Source organism: Anomaloglossus baeobatrachus, chromosome 4 (assembly GCF_048569485.1).
Source record: "Anomaloglossus baeobatrachus isolate aAnoBae1 chromosome 4, aAnoBae1.hap1, whole genome shotgun sequence".
NCBI classification, from domain to species: Eukaryota; Metazoa; Chordata; class Amphibia; order Anura; family Aromobatidae; genus Anomaloglossus; species Anomaloglossus baeobatrachus.
This window is the reverse complement of record NC_134356.1, coordinates 248190229-248206298: the sequence shown is the minus strand read 5'-3', so window position 1 is coordinate 248206298 and position 16070 is coordinate 248190229. Positions and strand designations below refer to the sequence as shown.

The 16070-nt window shown below is 43.6% G+C and overlaps 1 protein-coding gene across 2 annotated transcripts in view; it reads left to right on the top strand.

Annotated features, from left to right (window-relative positions):
• SLC6A15 (solute carrier family 6 member 15) overlaps positions 1 to 16070 on the top strand; it is a 73260-nt gene that overhangs the window by 25287 nt on the left and 31903 nt on the right. For both annotated transcript variants that reach the window (XM_075344779.1, XM_075344780.1), the window contains 2 exons: positions 5314 to 5495; positions 8425 to 8535. In XM_075344779.1, coding sequence (XP_075200894.1) covers positions 5314 to 5495; positions 8425 to 8535 — 293 coding nt within the window. The remainder of the gene's footprint in view (positions 1 to 5313; positions 5496 to 8424; positions 8536 to 16070) is intronic.

Below are 16070 nucleotides of genomic sequence, written 5' to 3'. Positions count from 1 at the left end.
GCAGTGCTGTCTCAGGTGGTTCAGGGGGAGGAACACCCCGTCACCTTCTTGAGTAGGAAGCTCACCCCTCCCGAGTGGAATTATAGCGTAGTGGAGAAGGAGTGCCTGGCGATTAAATGGGCCTTGGAGTCCCTACGCTATTACCTGCTGGGACGGCAGTTTCGCTTGGTGACTGATCACTCTCCGCTGGTCTGGATGAGGTCCGCCAAGGAACGGAATGCCCGGGTTACCCGGTGGTTCCTTTCTCTGCAAAACTTCCGGTTTACGGTTGAACATCGGGCCGGTAGGTTGCAGGGCAACGCCGATGCCTTGTCCCGCGGCCCGTGTTTGATGGCAGGAGTTCAACCCCGCACGCTTGAACTGAGGGGGGGGGTATGTGAGACTGTGACCGGGGTTATCTATGACGGCCGGTATGTCTCGCCCCGGTTGTGCTCACTCCATGATAGAAAGTAACTCCACTCAGGGGTTAATGCTGTTTCCCTACAAGCTGAATGAAGGGTTAAAAGGAAACAGGAACAAGGGCGGGTGTGCCGGGTGTGAGGGAGTGAACACAACTCCCTGAGTTTTCTGCCGGAGAGGCACATGTGTACTGTTGTGGACTTTTGTTTGAATATTAAACCGTGTGCTGTGAACCTTGGTGCCTGGATCCCGTGTCTTCTGCTGCGCAGCCGACCACGCTACCTCACAATATATATATATATATATATATATATATATAAACCTAGTGGCTAAACAAGAGAAGCAAGAGAAGGTAAATAGATGAGACATAGCATGTACCCAGAAATATGCCTAAGGCATTAATCCTACAGAGAAAACTAGGTGGGAACAGATCAGCCCCAACACGCATTTCGCATTACATTCTCCCAGGTTATAGGTTTTTAGTTTTTAGTGCAAGTATTATGGGTTTGTAGGCTAAGCAGTGGATTTACTGTCCGGAAACCCGTCTGAATATTTCAACCCTAGCGTTGTGGAAAAGCCCTTATAATTGCTTATTTGCATGCTAGAAAGAAAATCACAGCAAATTGTCATACAAGAGGTTAATTCTATGGTGAATCTACAGGATTTCCACAGCAATATCCACAGGATTTGGAGCAGAGTTTGTTGCTGTCCGCTATACCAATACTTACTTATAATTACCGTACTTTATATTTTGCATTTAATAGAGCTCTATATTGAATAATATTTGGCGATTACATTTAAAATTCTGTGTCAATTAATTTAAGGCACCACTACAGCATTATTTTATTTCCCCACTGGAGTGATGCTTTAAATCTAAGTCCTCTGCCCCTAGTCTTAGGGTACGGTTCCATTTGCGTTTTGTACGGACAAGTGCAATCCGAAAAAACATCTGATTGCTCCCACTCTAGTGCAAAACTATGGGGCAGTGTCTATCTGCGATTGATTTCTCATACCATAGTGGCATGTGGAATAAATTACAGCATGCTGCGTTTGGCAGTGAGTGTCAGCTCATGCACCCCCATACAAGTCTATGGGAGCATGTGAAACACCGCACTTAACTCGCATGTACTCCGAGTGCAGTGCGATATACCAAGAGACAAAGACAGTGGAGGAGATGGGAGAAAGTACTCCCTCCCACTTCTCCGCTGCTGTGATACGATCGCAAGATCGCATCAGAGTCGCATGACCCTTGGCTGACGCTCTCAGCACAGGGTCATTAGCATATTGCTCTCACCGTATTCTTTTACTCACTCTCTGGCATCTTCATCTGTTATGAGCACCGCTCTTGTCGGTTTCCTTCAGTTTGTGACTTGCCAGGTGCTCTAGTGTTTCATAGAGCGAGATGGAGGTCACAGCTCAATACAAGTCTATGAAAACCTCATTCTTGCTCTCACAGACTTACATTGAAAGCTTGTGATATAACTTTTAACTTCCAGCCGGTAGTTGCAGGCACAAGATAACGCCGAAAAAAGGTGAAGACCCTGGAGGGTGATTATAAGAAAGGAGGCAGGGAAGTTAGATTTAAAGCACTACTCCAGCAATGAAATACATTCCACAGGAGTGGTGCTTTTATTACGTAGAGGTTAAAGTACTGCCAAGGCTCCACCACCTCTTCAGAAGTGGTTGGCATGCATGGACGTTTAATAAGTGTACTATTCAGAATGTTGTACTTTGGTGAGTAGCCACCAGGTGGCAACATGGTGCAGTGACCACTTTCCTGACACTCATTTGTGTATAAAGGGGTTAATGACAAGGAGGAGTATAGAGTATACTTCCACATGCAGGGGGCATACACTGCGAGTGGAAGAAAAGCGATTCCGGCAGCTAAATAGGAAAGGGTTCTTTACAGTTAGAGCAGTCAGACTGTAGAATGCCCTACCACAAGAGCTAGTGATGGCAGATACTATGACAGCTTTTAAAAAAGGGCTGGATGATTTCCTCAGTACAGATAACATTGTTGATTATAAATGACTTAGTGACAAAATGTATAATTGATGGAGGAAGGTTGAACTAGATGGACCTAGGTCTTATTCAACCTATGTAACTATGTAAGTATTAAAAGAGCATGATACCGTAGGAAGGGAGGAGAGTCGCCAGTGTGCAGAAAAAGACAAGAAGCCCCAATCTTTGATTAGAAAAAGATCCTAAGGGTCAACCTTTGACACTGGACACTCGGGGTCCTGCTCACGAAAGGACTGGTGATAATCGCATCCCTAGAAAAGGGTAGAGTCCAGACGGTCAGGGTGGCATCTGTTTTCCTGGAAGGAATACCCAAGAAATCCTCTTGTGAGACAGAAGGGTCAGTGGGCGCTTAACCCCTTAACGACCGCGGGCCGTAAAATTACGTCCTAAATGACATAATCTTACTGCCCGCGGTCCTCCGGCGGCAGCATGCCGCGATCGGCACACATCTCAGCTGATTTTCACAGCTGAGATGTGTGCCTGCTAGGCACGAGCAGAATCGTTATCTGCTCGTGCCGATTAACCCCTTATATGGCGCTGTCAATACATGACAGCGCCATTATAAGCGCGATCGCGGTAAAGTTTTACTTACCGCCGAAACCGGAAGTCACGTGACGCGATCACGTGACTCCCGATAGTTGTCATGGTAGCACAGGGTCATGTGATGACTCCTGTACTACACATGAATTGGTTTCACTTTCGCTGTGCCCGGGGCACAGCAAAAGAGAAAGACAGCGTATCTGCTGTTTACAGCCTTCCAGCTGTGATCAGCAGATACTGCAGAGCGATCGGAATGCTGATCGCAATAGCCCCCTAGGGGGACTAGTAAAATAAAAAAAAAAGTAAAAAAATAAGTTTTAAAAAATTAAAAAAAAACAAAAAAACCTAAAAGTTCAAATCACCCCCCATTCGCCCCATTGAAAATTAAAGGGTTAAAAAAATAAAAAATATTCACACATTTGGTATCGCCGCGTTCAGAAACGCCCGATCTATCAAAATATAAAATCAATTAATCTGATCAGTAAACAGCGTAGCGGCAAAAAAATTCCAAACGCAAAAACGACGTTTTTTTGTCGCCACAACTTTTGCGCAAAATGCAATAAGAGGCGATCAAAACGTAGCATCTGCGCAAAAATGGTACCGTTAAAAACGTCAGCTCGAGACGCAAAAAATAAGCCGTCATTGAGCCTAAGATCCCAAAAAATGAGAACGCTACGGGTCACGGAATATGGCGTAAAACGTGCGCCACTTTTTTCGGACAAACTTCCGATTTTTTTTTAACCCCTTATATAAAAGTAAACCTATACATGTTTAGTGTCTACGAACTCGCACTGATCTGAGGCATCACACCCACACATCAGTTTTACCATATAGTGAACACAGTGAATAAAATATCTAAAAAACCATAGTGCTATCGCACTTTTTTTGCAATTTTTCAGCATTTGGAATTTTTTTGCCATTTTCTAGTACACAATATGGTAAAACTGATGGTTTCATTTAAAAGTACAGCTCGTTCCGCAAAAAATGAGCCCTCACATGACCATATTGACTGAAAAATAAAAAAGTTACGTCTCTCAGAAAAAGAATGGCGAAAAAAAAAAACGGAAAGCGAAAAATCGGCCGGTCGTGAAAGGGTTAAAGGAGAAGAGTAGGTCCTGGCCAGAAGCACGGGTGGAGGAGTGTTGTCATCAGAGGCCCCTTGAATAGCGCAAGCTAAATCCCTGTGGGTGGGACAGAGAGGGCTGAAAGTACTTTTTGAATCTGCCAGTAAAGTTTGACGTCAGACAAGAGTATGAGGGGCCTAAAAGCATTCAACAAAACTCAGGTGCCAGGAAAGCGGTCGGCCGGTAAATTGAAGTGTGAAACGGAGCTTAAAGGGTACCCTGTCAGGGTCAGAAATGGTGCCCATGTAATGCGACTTGAATATATCTATATGTTGGTTACGAGTAAGGTTCCACTGGTTAAAAGAAGCATGTTTGTGTCAGATCTATTGTCTCAGTTGTTGAATGAACTGTTGCGAAAGCTTCCCTGCAATACAGTGGTGACCGGGAGGCAAGGGACTAACGACCGGCTGCGCTGCGGCCTGGAAGCCCCTGCTAACACGACTACTCCTTCTTCCTATTGCCCCTCTACACCATTGACTGGTACAGAGATCCAAATCTCCTCTGTCTGCACATCATCAGTGCTGTGTGGGAAGGTGGCTGGTTGACTGTCAATTTTATTGCATAAACAGGGAAACGTATTGGCTTAACTATTGAAATGAGCAGCAAGCCACTTCCCACACAACACTGATGATGTGCCGAGACAGGAAACTCTGTGCGATGTTGAGGATAGGACTCTGTGGGGAACTACAGGGACTGTTGCTGATATCTAAAGATCAGGGCACCTTTGCAAATATAAATAAATGAGTATGTTTTATGTAGTTAAATGAGGAATACATCTAAAGATAATTTTTTTATATAACCCTTTGAGATTCAGGGGAATTTTTAATATATTGAAATATTATAAATTTGTCAATTTTTTAACTCTTAAGTAGGCCTTAAATAAGTGGTCCACTATTTGATAACCCCTTCCCAATGAGAAAATTGATACTTCCTTCCCTGAGAGGAATGCCTCCTCCGTAGTCAACACTGCATCCCCCGTTCATTCAATGTAAACAACAATATCTGTCAGAGGCATCATGTGAGCGCTGCAGGTAATCAGTGGCCAATGATCAGCTGTATTGTTTACATGTTGTCCAACCAGAACCAGAAGAGAGGTGAGAAAATATATTATTTTATTTTCCTCACCTCTGGACCAAACTAAATGGCTTTAAAAAGTGGCAAACACTAGCAAGCTGATCATGTGTTGCACACCTAGGAGAATTAATATTACTAATTTATGGTTTTTCAGATATTGAACCTGAATGTGAGAAAAGTTCTGCAACTACATACTACTGGTATAGAGAAGCTTTAAATATTTCTAACTCAATAACAGAAGGAGGAGGCCTCAACTGGAAGATGACTCTGTGCTTACTAGCGGCATGGATAATGGTGTGTCTCGCTATGATCAAAGGCATTCAATCTTCAGGCAAAGTGAGTATAAATGAGCACTCCTTCCACATACTCCATGTACTAATAACAGGTTTATAAGTTCATAAAAAGGGGCAGGGACATCATTTTAATTCTATATTATTGTATTTAGATTACCATATATTGATACCATAATATCTACAGTATTGACATATAGGTTATAGAAAGTTGAGCAAAATGATACCTTACTATCTGTGTTCCGATTTCTTAATACCAGAAATATCACATTTTTTTTAATATGTAAATGGACTGTTAGGATATCCGGGCAGGACACATCTCATCAAAAAATTGCCTCCAGATTGTATTTTAAATGAAAGGGGGCATTACCAGTGTGAAACATGGGATGACTGACTGGAGCACCCAGGGAGCAGGGGGGAATCAGGCACGGGGTCTAGTACCTGAGTTACTCATCACCGGGCTGGTGTGGGGATCTGAGATGTCGCGGTGGCCTGCCCGTCTTCATCCCCCGAGGTGTACGCCAAGAAGGAGAGAGGATGATGAGGGTTGTAACAGGAAGATTGTCGTGACGCCACCTGTGGTATGCGGCCAGAGATTATCCACCGCTGCTGTCGCTGTCCTCTGGGGCGGATGGTAATAGCAGCAGAGATGGTGTTGCTCCCCACAGGTGGAGTGGGCCCCGGGGAGGATGATAAGTGGAGTAGTGATGGTGATGGCCTTTGGCGCCGAGGCGCGAGGGCGGCGGCGCCGGTAATAAGAGTCCGAGTCAGATGCTGCGGTTCCAGGTGTCTTTACTCACTCTTTGTGCCGCTCGCCCGGTTAGTACTGGTCACCCGCTGTGACGTGCCTCGTCGACCTCGGATGAGTTAGAAGCAGTCACCGGTGTTTGAAAGAAGAAAGTCCTTTTTCAGAGTTGCCCTTCCAGCTGTGAGGAACTAGGACTGAGTGCTCTGCTCCAAGCCGCAGGCTCCGTGAAGAGAAGACGAGAAAGAGGTGGTGGTGTCGTGTCCCAGAACTGGTGTCCCGGGTAGACCGACTGAAGATTGTGTGAGTTTGCTCCTATTTCTACCCCAAGTGGACCCCGCCCCCCAGGTGGCTGGCTTCAGTGACAGGGGAAGTCCCATGCCTCATGATGGCCACCCCCCCGCCTACCCTGAGCCATCCCCCCTATGGGAAGGCTCCTAAGCTTTATGTAATGTGTGAATGTGAAACACCGGTGATTAAACTCCTTCTTTCCCGAGGTGAATATCGCACCTTAAATAAGGTGCAATACTCTGTGGCGACTGGAGCCTTAGGGGCGCCACATGACAGTCTGCTCTTCTGTTCTATATGTCTCACACTTGTAACAAAAATCCTTTTATTTATAATAAGCGTTGGATGCAGATTCTCAAAAAGGTCAGTGTCAGCCAACAGATCTTAATAGATTATTTACATATTAAGAAAAATGTGGATTTCTTTGAAATAAGATATCATGGCATCATATTATTCCGCTTCCTATAAACTACGTGTCCATATAGATAGCTTATGAGGGTTAATCCTATTGACAGATGCCCTTTAATTAATTTGGTGTATCTTTTTTTAGTGCCATATACCACTGTGCACCTTGCCAGAAATGCTACTTCATTTAGGGTCTGGAGTAGCATTTCTGGCTTAAGAAAAACACTGTCACTATTGATGAATTTGATGCACAGCCATAGCCATGCTCCATCTTGCTTGACCCTACTCATTTCTAGCTTCACTCTTTTTGGCTGCCTGAAGATGGAATGTAAATGCCAAAAGTTGCAAAATTTCTGTTTAGCTCCTCAGTGCACAAATATTTTATGACTATTCAAAGTGTTTTATGCCCGTTTTCTGGTGTGAAACCTTTGATGAATCAGGGCCTTTGTATTTTCCAAATTGCTTTTGTTGTCACAGCATGAAATGTAATTGAGGGCATACTTGATGTAGGCAAAGGAAAATTGAATTTTCCAAAAGCTCGTTTCACAAATAATATGGTTCACAAATAATTTGTACTAAGAATTTAAAGGATCATTTCGCAAAAAAGCAAGTTATCCCTGTAGGATGTGGGATAACTTGGTGATTACTGAGGGTCCAGCTGTTGGAACTCCCAGTGATCTTGAGGTTGGAGTTATGGAACCTCAAGAACAAAGCTCTGCAGGGAAAATTAGCAGTTTGTAATAAGACAACCTGTTCCTTTACTGTGCTGGTTCTTGATCGCCCAAAAGAAATCTTCTAACTGGTTCCTTTTAGGCCCTGCTAAAGCCAGTCAGACATTTCTCCTATAGTGGTGGACAGTCTTTCCATTATACATGAAAGGCTAGGGTCTACCAGAACTGGAACACTTATAGGGCTGATTTCCTATTAGACTCAGACGGTGGATTAGGGCTGGGCCTCCCTCTATGACATCCATGTACCTTTTAATCTAATAAAGTTTATGTCTGTGAGATGCAACCAGTGTATACATTCATCCTATCACATGCTGCTCTCGTTTAGCAATTGTGTTAGATTTACATAATGTCTTCCATACTGCATCTTTTACATCCATAGACCATTATGTACCAGACAGAAGTCAATATACTGTAGTGTACATCACAGTCTCCATTTATTTTGGCCCTATAGATATAGGAATATATGAATTCCTTTGAATGATGGATGCCACAGTATGGTATTTGTCACAACCTTTCAGCAAAGATTTACAGTGTGAAAAGATTCTGAATGATAAAACCTTTGAGCAGCATTAAATGATGGCATTGCTTCAGGAAACATTGGGAATCCAGCATGTAATGAGTTGTATAGGTGTGGATCCTCAAAGTCAATTCCGCTGGTGTGCCTAATGTACCCTGGATACAACAACCATTCTAACTTCTTGTATGGTGAATGAGACCAAAACATACAATGATCACAGAAAGGAGGGTCCTGAGAGGCCAAGACTAGGATTGTGTCATGGTCTAATATAATCTCTATTTCTCCCCAGGTCATGTATTTCAGCTCTCTTTTTCCATATGTGGTTCTAACATGTTTCCTCGTGCGTGCTTTGCTCTTAAATGGCTCAGTTGATGGCATCCGGCACATGTTTACTCCACGGGTAAGACTTTATAGTCAGATAAAAAAAATCAGGAGTACATGACCTTTTATTTCTTTTCTGTATGTTTTGCTAAAAGTGATAACACAAATATATTGTTCATTCGGTATTATTAAGCTCCCGATTTTACCAGTCTCAAATCTGAGGAAGTGCTGCTCATAAAGCTGTTCTAGCTGTAAGACTCTATTAACACCATGTTTGTTGTATACACATTGTAAACGTTTGCACATATGCACTTTATAGTATATGTCTACCAAAAAAGTCCCATTATAAAAATACACACACATCTAATATATAAAGCTAAGTGTATGTGTGTATGTATGTCCGCTAAAAGAATCCGCACCGTCGCATTTACATTCACAAATTGTTGCGCAGACACCGCATATGACTCAGAGAACATCATAGATTATGTTTTGAGGGGAAAATTTAACTTTGCGCTTTACAGTTACTCTCCAAAAAACCTGCCTCCATTAAAGTCAATGGAACTGCGAGTTATAGGTCATTAATAGCAGCTGTGATTGGTTGCTATAGGAACAAAGGACATTCATAGTATAAAAAGCTTATGTGTGAGGTAATAAGATGTCGGTGGGGAAACGGATAGAGACAGACAGAAAGAGACAGACAGACATGAAAAGAGACTGAGAGACAGACAGTCAAAGAGACAGAGGCAAACAGAGACAGACAGACAGGGAAAGAGAGAGAGAGAGACAGACAGTCAAAAAGACTGAGGTAGACAGACAGATAGACAGACAGGGAAAGAGACAGGCAGACAGTGAAAGAGACAGAGACAGGGAAAGAGACAGAGACAGGGAAAGAGACAGGGAAAGAGACAGATAGGGAAAGAGACAAACAGGGAAAGAGACAAAAACATGAAAAGAGGCAGAGACAAGGAAAGAGACAGGGAAACAGACAGATATAAGGAAAGAGGCAGATGGGGAAAGAGACAGATGGGGAAAGAGACAGACCTGGAAAGAGACAGATCTGGAAAGAGACAGATCTGGAAAGAGACAGACCGGGGAAAGAGACAGACCGGGGAAAGAGACAGACCGGGGTAAGAGACAGACCTGGGAAAGAGTCAGATTGGGAAAGAGACAGACGGGAAAAGAGACAGACAGCAAAAGAGACAGACAGAGAGACAAAGACAGACCTGGAAAGAGACAGACCTGGAAAGAGACAGACCTGGAAAGAGACAGACAGGAAAAGAGACAGAAAGAGAGACAGACAAAAACACACAGGGAAAGACGGGGAAAGAGACAGATGGGGAAAGACACAGACGGGGAAAGAGACAGACGGGGAAAGAGACAGACAGGGAAAGAGACAAAAACAGGGAAAGAGACAAAAACATGAAAAGAAGCAGAGACAAGGAAAGAGACCGGTAAAGAGACAGAAACAAGGAAAGAGACAAGGAAAGAGACAGACCGGGGAAAGAGACAGACGGGGAAAGAGACAGACTGGGGAAAGAGACAGACTGGGGAAAGCGACAGACATGGAAAGAGACAGACGGGGAAAGAGACAGACTGGGGAAAGAGACAGACATGGAAAGAGACAGACATGGAAAGATACAGACATGGAAAGAGACAGACGGGGAAAGAGACAGACGGGGAAAGAGACAGACGGGGAAAGAGACAGACAGACACAGAGATAGACAGACACAGAGATAGAGACAGACAGACACAGAGACACAAAGAGAAAGAAAGACAGAGAGACTGATACAGAGACAGACAGAGAGAGAGACACAGACAGACAGGGAAAGAGACAGACAGAGAGACAGACAGAGACAGAGACTGTGAGAGAGACAGTTACTATCCCGATATACCAAAAATTAGACAATACAAAAAATAAACTGTAAAATAGAAATTGTATTGATAAATGATTAAAAGCAAGATAAAAAATAATGAAATGGTGCAAGACGCACCACAGAACAGCACAGCAAGGGACAAATAGCGAAATATCTCAAAAAATGTTTTCATTAATATGAATCACAAAAATATGTATCACAAGATTATTATTGTAAACTCCGACAGATAATATGTATCAAATTATGGGAAATATGTAATATATAAAAGGAGCACAACCGACATTTTGCTATATCTCATATTTTGTAATCAATGCTATTTATGTCGGTTGTACTCCTTTTATATATTACATATTACCCATATTTTTGATACATTATATCTGTCGGAGTTTACAATAATAATCTTGTGATACATATTTTTGTGATTCATATTAATAAAAAAAATTGAGATATTTCGCTATTTGTCCCTTGCCGTGCTGTTCTGTGGTGCGTCTTGAATCATTTCATTATTTTTATCTTACTTTTAATCATTTATCAATAAAATTTGTATTTTACAGTTTATTTTTTGTATTGGCTATGTTTTGGTTTATAGAGATAATTGACTCATATTTATAGCTATTTCCATATATTACAAGGGGGATGTGATGATATATTGATACCATCGGACGCTTTGTGATATCGCCATGTGTGACATAATTTGGAAATCCATATGGAGGTCCCATGGTGTTCACAGATTCACTGTTCCAGTCTATGAAGAACAGAACATTCCCTATAGGCTGGGACAGCAGCCACTGTTGACTCACACACTGTGCTGCGTAAGAATCACGGCGGTGAACTTTGATGACCTCCTGAGATCACTGCAGTTAACAGAATGTAGGTCACACAATAGTGTGTGACCTGCCATGGGCAATGACAAGCGATAACGTCATGAGTTCATCGCAGTTCACTACCCGTGGTGATTATCACACAAAGTAATGAAGCAATGAACTGTGGTGAATTCATGACGTCACCGCTTTTTACAGCCACCCGCTCTCGCCCTATTTTGTGTGAGAATCACTGCAGGCAATTTTTTGTTTTTGCACATCTTTTACACATACCACATAAAAATCCATTCATTTCAGTATCATGCATATTTTTCCGATATGTTTCACACAGTTGTCATACGGACATGTCACACGGACTCACGGACGGCACACAAATATCAGACAGATGACACACATGGACACACAGATGGCCATAAGGATGTACAAAATAGAACGTGCAACACATGCGATTTTTACACGGATGTGTGAAGGAGGCCTTAGAGATTTGGTGTTATGAATGCACTTTGTGATGTGGATACCATACAAATCCAGATTTTTTTTTTTTGCTATATGCATCTTCTTTGTGAATCTTTATCTAAGGCACATGGCTACAACTTCTGTCACCGAATTCTTTGCTAAAATAGTATAATGTTTATTAGGATATTTCTTACTTATTTATTTCCCTTGGTTGGAGACATAACAAAGTATTGTAGGATGAATTGTTCTGAATTAATCATAAACATGAGACAGGCGACTGTATAAAGACTTGTTGACCTTCATTAAAAAAAACAAGACAGAGAGATTATGATTACTAAACATTACATCCATAAAAAATTCATAACAATTCCAGCAATATAATACTGTACTGGGGTGAGGTTCTCATTATATTACATGGGGACTCTATGTGTCACAATTTGACTTATAAACAACATCATTTTCACCATACATTTGACTTATATTCTATGATATGTCTGGGTTGGCAAGCTCTCTAACTGTTCTCTCTACTACTGGAAACCACAAAACATGTCAATGGCAGACCCATGCAATATAGGTATATAGGTATACATGTAAAGGGGTTGTCTCATGATTGAGCAGCGCTCTTTTGCCTCCTTCCTTTTTGCTTCCTGAAATTCAGAACACTACAGAAGATTGACAGTTAGGATCAGATGGATTGTTGTGCTTTTTGATGCTCTGGACTAGAGATGAGCAAACCTGAGGTTCGGCTTTCAAATTGAACACCAAATTTAAAAATCAAGGTTTAGGTTCGGGGATCAGGTGCTTTTCGTGTGAACTTCACTTGCACTGACAATGCTGTGCTCAGGTACACTTGGGGCTCAGCCCTGTGCGAGCCGCTTGCAGTGTTTGAACGGCTCGTACTGGGGGTAACAACAGCGTGTTTACATGTAGTGTGTAATCCCCAAAATCTTTTTGAAAAAGTCTGCCCACCCTTCCATGGAAGTCATCTGCTTATGGCTGTATCTGCTATATGTGGGTGGAGACTCAAACTGCCAATCAGTGACTTGCTCCTGGGTTCGGGTCTGGATCGAGCCTATGGATGCTCGGCTCGTTTGCTGCCGGGGAACCGAGCCTCCATGAAACCGCTCATCTCTACTCTGAACTATGTGCTCTCCAGTGTTGAAAGCATTGCCAACTTTGCCTCCGCAGCATCGGATTAGGCAAGGGCACTGAAGCTGGTCGGATTCAGCTGTCCTTCCAGGTTCAGAGCAACACTTGCAGTCTATAACGCAAAGAGCTTCTCTTGCCTAAGAAACCATCCACTAGAGATGAGCCACCCCCCTAGAGTTCGAGTTCGGTTCGGTGAACGGAGGCTCCGTTCGGCGAACGTTCGACGAACCCCTTCGAACCCCATTGAAAACAATGGCAGGCAAACACAAACACAAAAAAACACATTATACATGTACACATATAGTTAATAAACATTGCCATAACACTTACAGGTCCCCGCGACGCGTCCTGCACTCTGTCTCCTGACGCTTTTCCTTACGATAATCGCTGCATCCTCCCGGTAACCAGCACTGATGATAGGACCTTCCGTGACGTCATGTGACCAGTCACGTGTGTATTATCTCATTGGCTACAGACTGGGCACATGGCTAAACGTCATGCTAGGTCCTGTCAGTGCATCTCTCCGGTACGCGGTGCTCATTTGTGCATCTCCGTGTACTGGCAAGATGCTCTGGCACATGGTCGGCTTCCCCGTTCCTGCATGTGGGGGTGCTTTACAGAGTCAGCCCACATGCAGGGACTGGCTGCCACAGCCGGTAAATAGCGGCACTGGGAAGATCGGAGATTGGTGTTGCTATAGTAATGGTGGCAGCGGTGACATCACCGCTTACAACTCGCAGCCTCTGCTCACTCTCACTGTGTGTTTAGACTGCACAGGGAGCAACAGCATCTTCCTCCCATGCACTGCTGTCTGATGTAGCAGAGCTGCATGGGTTGAAGGAGAAAGAAGACAGAAGACCAGGATCATGGAGGGATAAGAGGGAGTAATAAACATGGAGTCTCTAATGTGTCTGTGTATTTATTTCTATTAAAGTACAGTATTTTTTCTCTGTGTGGTGTCTTTTTTTTAACCCTTTATTGGAGATGTCCGTGTACCGGCGAAATGCTCTGGCACATGGTCAACTCCCCGTTCCTGCATGTGGGCGCTCTTTACAAAGTCAGCCCACATGTAGGGACTAGCTGTCATAGCCGGTAAATAGCGGCACCGGGAATCACGTGATCGGAGCACCATTGCTATGGTAACCCGCCTGTCAGCGGTGACATCACCACTTACAGCACGCAGCTTCTGCTCACTCACTGAGTGAATAGACTGCACGGGAGCAGCAGCATTCTTCCTCCCATACTGTGCTGTCTGATGTAGCAGAGCTGCATGGGTTGAAGGAGAAAGAAGACAGAAGAGCAGGATCGTGGAGGGCTGACAGGGAGTAATAAACATGGAGTCTCTGATGTGTCTGTGTATTTATTTCTATTAAAGTATTTTTTCTTTGTGTGGTGTTTTTTTTAACCCTTTATTGGAGATTCTTAATGGCCGGGTCAAACTTGCCTGACATTAAGAATCTCTGGCTTAATACTAACTAGTAAAACAAAGCTAGTATTAACTCATTATTACCCAGCAAGCCACACGACTTCAGGGCTGCTGGAAGAGTTGGATACAACTCCAGATGATGGCGCTTCTATGAAATCGCCATTTTCTGGGGCAGATGCGGACTGCAATTCGCAGCAGAGGGGCCCAGAAAGCTCGGGCCAATCTGTGCTATGGATTCCAATCCCCAGCTGCCTAGTTCTACCTGGCTGGACACAAAAATTGGGCGAAGCCCATCTCGATTTTTTTTTTTAATTATTTCATGAAATTCATGAAATAATTAAAAAAAGGGCTTCCGTATTTTTTTAGTTCCCAGCCGGGTACAAATAGGCAGCTGGAAGTTGGGGGCAGCCGTACCTGCCTGCTGTACCTGGCTAGCATACAAAAATATGGCGAAGCCCACGTCATTTTTTTGGGGGGCAAAAAACTCCTGCAAATAGTCCTGGATGGAGTATGCTCGTGTTCTACGGGGCTCCCTGTCATCTTCATGTAGCAGAGCTGACATTGTCGTGTGGATTACTTCGGACCTGGAGTGTTGTTTGAGGATTTATAAAGAGCACCACCGCACCAGGGCAATTCAGAATGAGCTGAGTGGAGTCCCGGGACTGTCACATCTAATGGATGCTGCAATTCCTGGCGGCTGCTGGGTGATATTGTTAGGGTGGTGGGCTCCCCATAACGTGGTGCTCCCCATCCTGACAATACCAGCCTCCAGACGTGTGGCTTTATCCTGGCTGGTATCAAAATTGGGGGGGACCGCACGTAATTTTTTTTAATTTATTTATTTATTTTACTGCACAATATAGACCCGCCCACCTGCGGCTATGATTGGTTGCAGTAAGACAGCTGTCACTCATCGTGGGGGTGTGTCTAACTGCAACCAATCATGGGCGCCGGTGGGCGGGTATGGCACGGAATATCTGATTGAATAATGAAGTGGCAGCCATTTTCAAAAGAGGAAAAGCCACCGGAGATTTGTGACAGCCGTGCAGCGAGGCGCCTGTGATCGGTGAGTAGGAAAGAGAGAGGGATTGTGCTGGGGATGCAGGACGCATGCAGATACACAACGTGCGCACACACTTACTGTGAAAAGCCACGCTTTTGGTGCTCGAACCGTTCTTGAACGTAACTCGAACTGCCGAACTTTAAGCAAATCGTTAGAGTTCGTCGAACGACTCGAACACTCCCCGAAATCACTCGAACATGAAATTGGCAAACCGTTTGACTCCAACATCGCTCATCTCTACCGTCCACCTCTGATAGACTTGATAGACTGCAAAGCTGACCAGTAACCTTGGCAACAAGCAGTAAAGTAGGAGAATTTAAAATCCCTCCATTCTTGAGAATGGAGAGGATTTGTAATAAGAAGTAAATTGCAAAGTTCATTGTTTTTACAAGCACAAGCACAAGAACCACTCCAGTGTTCTTTTTTGTTTTGTTTTTTTTTTTTTACCACTGGAGTGGTGCTTCTAATTGAAGTTCCCTGAGCCTAGTCTCAAACTTAACTGCCAACATCTTCACCTTCTATTGTCATTGTTTCTGTTTCTCTGATTCTCCTGCTCTTTGTTACCTGCTAGATCTCTCCAGTAATTGTCTGAGTGAACCGAAGTTCACAATTAAATACAAGTCTATGAGAGCCTCGTTTTTGATCTCATAGACTCGTATTGAGAACCTGTGACCATTGTCTTTGACTACTGACAATCAGAAGTCGCTGTCACAAGATGGCGCTGCGGGACTGGAGCAGCACCAATAATAGGTGAAGACGCTCATGAGTAAGTATAAGACTAGGGTAAGTGAACTTAGATTAGAAGCACTACTTCAGCACTGAAAA